Source organism: Trematomus bernacchii, unplaced genomic scaffold, assembly GCF_902827165.1.
Source record: "Trematomus bernacchii unplaced genomic scaffold, fTreBer1.1, whole genome shotgun sequence".
Taxonomy (NCBI): Eukaryota; Metazoa; Chordata; class Actinopteri; order Perciformes; family Nototheniidae; genus Trematomus; species Trematomus bernacchii.
Genome location: NW_022988171.1, coordinates 23,111 through 33,706, shown reverse-complemented (window position 1 = coordinate 33,706; position 10,596 = coordinate 23,111). Strand labels below are relative to the sequence as shown.

The window sequence follows — 10,596 nt, the reverse complement described above, 5'->3', positions numbered from 1 at the left end:
AGAAGACTTCCCGCCCATAGTTACCATGGTTACCCTTCTGTTTATTCTCCGCTGTGGCTTTTTTTCTCCCTCCCCGAGGCAAGCGTTTGCTCCCGCTGCTTTAATTCAATGCAATCCCTCCCCGTCGAGGCAAGCACTGTAATTCTCTCCGGTTAGTCCACCAGCAGATGACAAACACCCACCTCTCCGCCTCTTCCAAGGAACGAGGGGACCGTGCGTCAGAGTTTCAGTTTCAGTTTCTTTCGCCGGTCAAGATGTCCGTTAAAGTTTAAATCTTCCGGACAAAATTAGAAAAGTGCCAGTCAAAGGTCTTCTTTGTTATTTATTGAGCTTTAAAACAAATGAATAACGACTCTATAGGCCTATAATAATATAATAAAACACGGAGGACGGAGATCTCTTTTCCTCCCCCTCTTCTGACAGCCCAGCAGCTGATCAGAGCACGTCTCACCTCTCCTGCAGGGGGGCGTGGTCAGCAGAATCAGACCCGTAGACAGCAAACAGCACATAGAGCGAAATGAGGCATGGCTAAAATGCATGATCTGTTTGGTATTTTGAAAACAGAAACGTATAAATATACCTTATATAGGTATGGCCCTACAATATATCATTTAAATATAGCATGATAGGTCCACTTTAACACTTTTAAAGTCATATATTTGTGGATTTATATTGCATTTATTTAAAACAGTAACTATTTGTGTGTGGATCAGAAATATATTTGTGAAACTTTTTTACATTTTTACAAATCGCTAAGTATTTGTGTTTGCATTGAAACATATTTGTGTGGATGGAGACATGTGTGTCTGCTGCCTCAGGAGTCCCCTGGGACAACCAGTCTGAAAGGACTCCTGCTTCAGCTCCACCTCTCTGAGCCTCTGGTTTCCAGCAGCAGGTTCTTTGGGTTCCACCATAACAGCACCAAGACCTCCTGGACACAGCTTTGATCAGCTCAGCCGGGGCTCCTCGAGGCGTCCTTCACCCCGAGAAGCTCCTTCAGAGCAGAGTCCGGGATCCTGATCTGCCTGACAAGGCTCCATTAAAATATAAATATTTTTAGTGAATTACTGAGTTTAGGCACGTTAATAACGTTTTAATGAAGTTGAATACAGAATATTCATATTTGTCAGTGATTTCATGTCATTTCGGCGAACATAAACATAAATGATCGTGGTGAAGATGATGATTAAATTAGGATTAAAAATCGAGAGCCGGCTGCATTTCCTCTCGTTCGTTTTTTTTCGACTAAACAACATTATTTTGTTAAATAACAACATGGTGATGTTTTGTAAATGATTACATGTCTCTTATTTAGCACAGACTATGATCCTATCCGTGACATATGGATCTTAACAAAGATCCGCTATACAGTAGTACCAGACATACTGTACATCCAGCTTACTGTATCGAAGTTGATTTCACATGAGCTCCAGTGTGGAACCCCACTGCACCCCCTGGTGGATCAATGATCCATTGCAGCTGGCTTCACAATAATTACATTTATTTATCACGGGGGCGGTCTCAAGTCAGACTGGAGGCACTCTCTTGATCACAGGCCGTTCACGGGCCGTTCACGGGCCGACCACGACCCTCGCGTTTCAAACTGTCCTAAATTAGCTGCTACATCTGTAGTTGCCTTAGCTTATTTTGTTATGAGATGATGATGTGAATTACTGTTCAAATTAGTTAATGTAATAATCGTTTTGGTCTTATATTTCTTTTCGGGGGGGAGGCCCTTTTTCCAGTTTAGAGCAATAGCCCCTCCAAATGTCTGTGCACGTCATGGTCCCTGAGCAGAAGGAGCAGAGGATCTGCAGAGGAGGATGTTTGGTTGAAGACACAGGGAAAGGGTTCACTAATGGAGACCCCTTGCTAGAGGGTATCAGATGTAGATGTGAGGGTACCTGCAGTCTGTGTTCTTATCAACATGTGTTCTGTTGTTCATCATCAACTCATGTTGGAACTGAGTCCAGTTTGAATCTCTGAAATATTGTTTCATCTCTTTGATGGTGTGTCTTTGACCTCTGTTTGATCTTCTGTCCTCTGCAGACTCTGTCAGGCTGCTGGGGGGGACTGGTCTGTGCTCAGGTAGACTGGAGGTGAACTCTGACCAGTCTAACCAGTCTAACCCGTCCTGGTCCTCAGTGTGTGAGGCTGACTTTGACCAGCAGGATGCTCAGGTGGTCTGCCGGCAGCTGGGCTGTGGGGCTCCTTCAGTCCTCCAGGGGGCGCTCTATGTAGAAGGGGAGGCTCCAATGTGGACCAAAGAGTTCCAGTGTGGAGGCCATGAGTCTGCTCTCCTGGACTGTAGCTCAGCCTCAGAGAGAAAAACCTGCTCACCTGGCACAGCTGTTAGCCTCACCTGCTCAGGTAGAGAGGAGCTGTGATTGGTTCATTCTGTTCTCATCAAACTCACTTTATTCTCTCTCTGATCACTCTCTTGTTTCTCTTCAGAGCCTGGTGGTGTTCAGCTGGTGGGAGGAGAGAGTCGCTGCGCAGGAGACCTGGAGGTGAAACATGAGGGAGAATGGAGACCAGTGGGGGGCGATTACTCTCTCTGGACCCTGAAGGCAGCAGCTGTTCTCTGCAGAGAGCTCGACTGTGGCTATGCTGTTTCTGTGGGAGAGAGAAAGGAGTCCTTAGAGAGATCTCTGTGGTACATCGGCTCTGACTGTGTTCAGTCTGGATCTGCTCTGAGGGAGTGTGCAGCATCACATTCCTCTCTCTCCTTCCTGACTCTCACCTGCTCAGGTAAGCCCATCAGTGACATTGTTTATGACATCATGTCCTCTGTCTCTTTGTTAGTCAGTCTCTCTCTCTCTCTCTGACAAAGAGACAATCCCTCTCTGCTACCTGGACTGTCACAGACTGAAAGCTCTTTGTAATGTCTTCAAAGCGGTGTCTTCAGACTGAGAGGAGGTTTTCACAGAGACTGTTTTTATTGTTGCTGCTGGGGCAGGCAAACATGTGGATCTCCAAAAGCAGGAACAACAAAGTAAACAGTACAGCAGCTCAGCAACTCACTAACATGTGTTTCTCTTGGTGAAAGCAAGAGTGAGTGTAGATTTTAGATTTCACTCTCTGATGAGAAACATGGAGGAGTTTTTAAACCCTTAGTGTTTCACTACATCTGTCTCTCTCTCTCTCTCTCTCTCTCTCTCTCTCTCTCTCTCTCTATCCTCTCTCTCTCTCTCTCTCTCTCTCTCTCGTCTGTGATCTCGCTCTTCCCATCTCTCTCTCCCCTATCTCTCTCTCTCTCTCTCTCTCTCTCTCTCTCTCTCTCTCTCTCTCTCTCTCTCTCTCTCTCTCTCTCTCTATAAATTCAATTCAATTCAAAGGAGCTTTATTGGAATGAAAGTTATACGAAACAATGTTGCCAAAGCATCAAAATACAAAATAATTAACAACATTAACATACATTTCAAATGTTTACATATTATTGATATATATATATATATATATACAGTGATACAATTACACTTCAACACGTGTGTGTGTGTGTGTGTGTGTGTGTGTGTGTGTGTGTGTGTGTGTGTGTGTGTGTGTGTGTGTGTGTTGCTTCACGGGCAACGGCGGCGAGGGCTCTGACGTGGCTCGTCACCATGACAACCACAGCACATTCCAGAGCATGTCGCGCGCTCTCAGAGTATTACTCAGAGTGGCGACGCGTGATAATAATATGCAGCAAGGCCCACCGGGTAAGCCGGCTGCCCCTAACCTGTCGGTTATAGGCAGCATGGCTCGCTGCATAAATCGGCTGTCTTTAAAACCTATTGGTTTCTAGGCAGCTCGGTTTTTCTCCTCTGTCCCAGACCTCCTACACACGGTCGTAATGAGCCCACGAGTGCCATTATTACAGTGTGGACAGCACTGCACACACCTCCGCTCATCCCTCAGGGGTGTTGAGCCTGAACGCACCTCAAGGTCCGGTTTACGAGCTTTCTCCTAAACGCGACATAAATGAGAGACTGTGTGAAATGCAGCGTCTGTAGGACTCTGGCGTGGCTCGTCACCATGACAACCACAGCACATCCAGAGCAGGTTCGCGCGCTGAGTGGCGGCGCGTGTGTTCGATGGACAGAGCGAAGTAACATGCAGCAAGGCTCCCCGGTTAAGCCGGCTGCCAATAGCCTATTGGTTACTTGGCAGCATGGCTCGCTGCTTAAGGCGGCTGGTTTTTTAATTTATCAGTTAAGGCGAGACAATAGGGTAATTTTTTTAACTTAAAGATATCAGCTAAAAATTTCTCCAGTTAATTACTTACAATAAGGCAATTGTTTTTTGTATTACAAGTTTTCTGAAATAGCATGTTTAAATATGCAAATGAACCATTATCTCATGAAATATGCGCATATTTTAACACATTTCAGGAACCGAAATCTGAACTTTGGATAAAGCCAGGATCAAAATTCTTGTTTCATTTTGTAGTCTTATTAGTATCTAAAGCTTTTACAGAAGGGATTTTGGATATCTCTTTGTATCATTCCATAAATCAGAAAATACTGTCAACAGCCCTAAAATATCAATTTTCGCCCTGTTTTTAGGTATAAAATGTTATATAATTCAGGCTATGAATTATATATGACCAAACCCTTCTGTAAAAGCCTTCATAATATTGATAGGAATATAACTGGAAGGTTTGGTGTATGTAACTGCTACTGAAGTGGACATTTCGAACTCAGAGTAGGAGAAAAAACTCATTTTGAGAAAACGACCTTTAAAGATTGCAGTGTGACGCTAGCTAAACCCTCCTGTTATCTGGATGATAGCTTGCGCATCGACGCACTCCGTGAAGGTATTTCATGTTCGGGGTCATTTGTTTTTTGTATAACCTTGCTTTGTGCAAGTGACATATGTTGTCGTCTTCTCTGTGAACGTTTTTTTCTCCGTTATTTTGCCATTTTCAGATTTAAATTTCTAGCGGAAAGCTAACCAGGAAGTGCTTTAGCACACCACGTGACGCATCTGAACGAATCACGTTGTCAGAAATTGACACCAGCCAATGAGATTTCGTTTCTTGGTTTAAGACCCCTTTGCACTTTCACGATTGGTTGCTGATACAAAGGAAATGACCATATTTGGATCCGATGAGATTGTGCAGGAGAAACGGAGCTTTCCAACGATACCTCTGAAGACATGGTGCAAACAGCGGTCGCGGTACTTTATGTTACGTTAGAATGCTAACTTTTGGTGAATGTAGGAGAAATCTACAGACGCAAATAGACAAACTATAGTAAAATAAACACTTAAATGTGTATTTTGTACGTTTTCCTTCCAAAAGCCTGAAAGAAAACATGTTATGGAATCAAAATAGCACAAAATCTCAAAATTGACCAGTGCAGGAAAAACGATGTTTTTGCCTGCCGTGTCTCGCCTTAATAAAACAGCAGGGCTTACTATTCAATTTGTCTACCTTAAACCTTCCGGTTATTAGGCAGCACGGATTTTTCCTCTGTCTCAGACGTAGGCTACCTCCTACCCACGGTCGTAATGAGCCCACGCCCCCCAGGTGTCATGCTCAATGTACCCGTCTCCCTCTGGCCCTCACACAGCAGAGAGCGGACGCTCTCGCTGCTGCTGCGGTCGAGGATGATTGGGCAGTCCAGTAGGTTTACTCCGTGGACGAAGCCCTGGATTTCCTGGGTCCGAGTGGAGGGCACAAGTCGGATGACTACGCCCCCTCCATTCATGGATCAAAGGGGCTATTATTACGCCTCGTGGGGACAGCACTGCACACACCTCCGCTCATCCCTTAGTGGTGTTGAGCGTGAACGCGCGATTTACGAGACTTCTCCTAAACGGCGACATAATGAGAGCCTGTGTGAAATGCAGCGTGTGGAGGGCTCTGGCGTGGTTTGCCACCAACCACAGCACATCCAGAGAATGTACACCCGGCGCTATCAGAGTATTACTCAGGGTGGCGACGTGTGTGTCTGATGGACAGATGGATGAGCAGGCGGATGGGCAGAGGGTAGTCTCTGCTGTTCGCCTCTCCCCCCCCCCCACAGTTCTACGGGATACAGGGAACCCTGTCATCCCAGGAACCGTGTCTCGCGCTCCATGCAGAGTTTTTACTCCCGCTATTTTCTGGTCCCGAAGGAGACGGGGCAGGGGGAATGAGACCCATCCTCGATCTGTCAGTGTCCAACAAGGGAATGGCCTTTTCCCATGCTGACGATCAAACAGGTGCTGGAGTGTGTTCACCAGGGAGACTGGTTCACATCCGTCCTGAAGAGGCGCGTTCACACCAAGTACTTTTCCCACAATAGTTCATGAGAACTTTAGTTCATGAGAGCTCTTTTAGTTCTGATGAACTAAAGCAGATCGCGTTCACACCAAAATGAGTTCCTGGGGGTGGATTAGGCAAATGAACCGCTGACGTCACTTCTTCTTCTTCTGCTTTGGGTTTACTGGCAGGCTGCAAACAACTTCACGGCGAGTACAGTAGGTGGCGGTATGCACCTTAAAGTTGCAATCCGCCAAAAAAACGAGAGAAAAAGAAGAAGAAAAACCTCCCGCGCCCACTTGCTGTTAGAGATGGCAAATCCGGATCCTTTTACGGACTCAGGGTCTTCTGAGTCAGTCATTGAAGAGATCCGGATCATACGAGTCATTTGAGTCATATGAGTCAGCATCACCAAGACCGTAGAAATCCTATCGGTGAAACCGAAAAGTTGTTGCATTTCACGAGCATATTAAACTGACGTTATATTAACTTCCGCTACACAGTGTATTTTGCTTTAATAAAAAATGTTGATCACAAAAAAAAGGGTTATTTTGCGATTTGGCGAATCTGAGTCTGCTGTTGACTCGTGCATGAGGACGAGTCTGGATCTCTGGATCTGCTGCTATATGGTTACGGCTCTGAGTCCGCACGAGTCTGCTCTGCTGTGTTTTGCACAGTGAGTCAGGATTTGCGAATCTGAGTCTGCTGTTGACTCGTGCATGCCGACGAGTCTGCTGGATCTCTGGATCTGCTGCTATATGGTTACGGCTCTGAGTCCGCACGAGTCTGCTGTGTTTTGCACAGTGAGTAAGGATTTGCGAATCTGAGTCTGTGAAGTTCCGCTGACTAACTCGTAGGCTACTGGTCTCTCTCGATCATTGACCTGGATTCACAGATCCCGCGATTTTGATTAAGTCCATTATGTTTCCGGCTCTAAATGAAGTTTCAGTGTAGACTTCTAACAAAATTGTCATGTTGTGCAACAGTCTCCTGCGTGTAATAGCTGCATTTCCAATAAGGATCTTACTTGGCAAAACGTTTATTTTGAACATAGCACACAAAAAGAAACAAACAATGACAAATGATAGAAAATTGCAAAACAGTTAGAATATATAAAATGTCTTAATTATACAATTATTATTATTAAACATATAATTATATCTAATCATATGCCCCTCATATTTTCTCATGGACTGCGTAATCATTGCAATACTGGTGTTTGTATGTGTTAAATGTGTGTAAAGTGGTGTCTTTTGCTTTAATAAAACATATTGATCACAAAAAAAAGGTCATTTTGCGATTTAGCGAATCTGAGTCTGCTGTTGAATCGTGCATGATGACGAGTCTGCTGGATCTCTGGATCTGCTGCTATACGGTTACGGCTCTGAGTCCGCACGAGTCTGCTATGTTTTGCACAGTGAGTCAGGATTTGCGAATCTGCGAGTCTGCTGTTGACTCGTGCATAATATAGCCGCGGGAGCCGGGTGCTGGAGGAGGGGCTATGCTCGTGCACATGACGAGTATGGATCTCTGGATCTGCTATGCTATTACGGTTAGGAGCCGTCGGCTCCTCTGAGTCCCCACGAGTCTGCAGGAAGTTTCACTGATCCACGTCCCCTCCCCTGAGCCAAACGATAACTTCTGGCAGCTATCCTACTTGCTAAAGGGTAGGCAGATGGACTGGGTACGTTGTAATGTGATTTTACATGTTATAAAGAGAGTAGCGAGTGACGCAATTTATAGTTTTAATTTGTACGTCACACCAAGTGTGGGACTCAAAGGACTCGGGTTAATGGAGAGGGGAGACTCGTCACGACCAGCTCATTTCTAGGATCCGGGTTAAAGATCCGGATGAATCAGGACTCGCCCATCTCTACTTGCTGTAAATGAGGCGTCTGTTTACCTTCCGACCTCAGACATGAGCTTCGTCTGAGTTATTTAAGCAAACACAAATACAGATCGTCGACCAGTCAAATGCAATAGCAATGCTGATTCGGAAGCGAAGGCGGTTAAGAAGGATTGACAAAAGGATTGGACGACGGCATGCACGCGCTACGCTACGTGTGAAATGAATAAACTGTGCCAGGTGTGTCGTATGCACACTAAATAGGCTCAGCAGCTAACACACCTTTATTATATATCCTCCTGAGAGCAACTGCATCCGTCTGCCATGAACCCTACGTGTTAGTTTTGGCCCATAGTGGCCTCCATTTGTGTCGTGTAAAATGGGGGAAATCAAAAGTTAGCAAATCCCCATGTCATGTTCATAAAAACATTTAGTTTTAGGTCAAATAATTATTACATTGCTCTGAAACTCACTACACTAACTCCTAAGATGTTCCCTTACTATAATTAATTAAAAATATTGAACTCACAACACTGGTAATAACAAACTTAACCATTTCTCTTTCTATGAATAAAGTGCTTGTGTTGGACGCCATTTTGAAATACAATGAAATTATCTTTTTGAAAGCCACAATAAATAAAGCTTCGCCAGTTTATAACCGATGAAACATGATGGTATCAGAATAATCACTTACATGTGATGTATAGGATGCTACACAGGTCACTGTAAAGATAAAGTGTCAGAGGAGAAATAAGCAAGCTTAGTTACATGAAATGTAATGAAAAGATACAGGCTCCGTTTAATCGCCATGTAGGTTCTCTTTTATTGCACACTCAAGACAATATCAATAACAGCATCACGCTGTCCCAGGTGTGTCGTATGCATGTAAATAGAAGTTAACATTTTCAATATCAAATAAAGTGTCAGTAGTATCAAAACATATATATATATATATATATATATATATATATATATATATATATATAATAACAATAGATAGGCTCAGCAGCAGACACACCTTAGTGCAAAGTGAAGTGTCAGTATTAATAACAGTGGCATATATATATAATCACAATAATACAAAATTAACTGTCCCAGGTGTAGGCAATTTGGGGTGAAGTGTCTTGCCCAGGGACACAACGACATGCTGACTGCAGTGGGGTTTGAACCTGTGCTCCCCTGATCCGAACACCAACGCACCAGACCACTGCACAACACGCCTCCCAACAAGTCATTGTACAGTTTATCAACAACGACAAGTTTTTCTTTATTTTTTTATTGAAGGCCTGTTGGATTTAATCAGCTCGCTTCGCACTTCCAGAAGCCCAGCCTGAAAGGTATTTTGTTGCTCCACCTGGCGCGCCGACACCTCCACCTGGCGCGCCGCCGAGTCAGCATGGCGCTGCATCACCATGAGCAGCTGGTCGTCCGATTCCTGGGCCTTGTGTGAATGCAGCAGCCGTTCGTCGTGCATCTCCTTGGCACGCAGGTCCTCATTCTCCTTGCTGACCATGGCACGGCAGTCCATCGCCATGATGGTGTCAAGGAAGCTGTCATCCCGTGCCCGCTTTCCTAAGGTGAAATAAGCCAGATACAAGATCAGTTTAATCGCCTAGTAGTTTGTCAACAGAGACAACATTGGACATGGTGCAGGCAGGGACAGTGTACAAAATGCAGGTGTAAAGTAGAAGATAAGATAGGATCAAATAATATCAAAGTGCCCTTATTTATTGTTTTGTGCTTAATGTATGCTTGAACTTTGTTTTATAGGGATTAGTGGACATCAGTTAGATGTGTAACCTTCTTTCAAGGCCAGAGTAGTTACAGTGTAAGTGGATTGACATCTAACATAACATGGCTGAGTACAATTATAACAATCAATAAAAAAAAGGAAAGATAAATAGAATTTCAATTACATTTCCACTTAAATGTGCAAAAATATTAGAACATCAGTCTTTGTGGCATGCAGGTAATCAACTGTTTAAGCTTTTACCATTAACATATAGAATGAATGTTGCAAATTACTTGAAATTATAGCAACTAGGTAGCATTATGTCCAGCTAGCATGCTAATTGCTAACGTTATATTATCGTTTTATCCCGGAGGGGAAAACTAGTTTCTAATCCTGAGAGAAACACCTCGCCTGAAACACACGATTAGTGCCATGAGTTAGTGAAGCAAATTACAGAACATTGCACACTTATTCACAAGTCAAAACGTGTTCATAGCGGGCACGGCTGAGAAGCTAGCTAGCTAGCTAGATGTTGTTAGCCAGCTTGGACCTATGATAGCAAGTTCTAGCATGGCTAGCTCGATCTACTGAGCAAATAAAAGTACATCTAAGACCAGTATTGTGCAGATTAAAACAGTGCAGTGCATGTATTTTATTTTACCTTCGTAGTCGTCCCGACATGACTTTGCCAGGTCTGCTAACTTTGCTGAGCCACGGAAACTGCATTCAGTAGAAGTTTCTGAATGCGGCGCTTCACGTCCTCCGAGTAAATCGCCAGAAGCGCAGACACAT

General features: G+C 44.2%; 1 protein-coding gene across 1 annotated transcript in view; it reads left to right on the top strand.

Annotated features, from left to right (window-relative positions):
- Window positions 1–1,782: 1,782 nt before the first annotated feature.
- LOC117475948 (antigen WC1.1-like) overlaps window positions 1,783–10,596 on the top strand; it is a gene marked incomplete at its 3' end in the record, with an annotated part of 31,619 nt that continues 22,805 nt past the window's right edge. Inside the window, exons 1-4 of the mRNA XM_034122294.1 lie at window positions 1,783–1,879; window positions 2,050–2,191; window positions 2,339–2,370; window positions 2,455–2,751. Coding sequence (XP_033978185.1) covers window positions 1,783–1,879; window positions 2,050–2,191; window positions 2,339–2,370; window positions 2,455–2,751 — 568 coding nt within the window. The remainder of the gene's footprint in view (window positions 1,880–2,049; window positions 2,192–2,338; window positions 2,371–2,454; window positions 2,752–10,596) is intronic.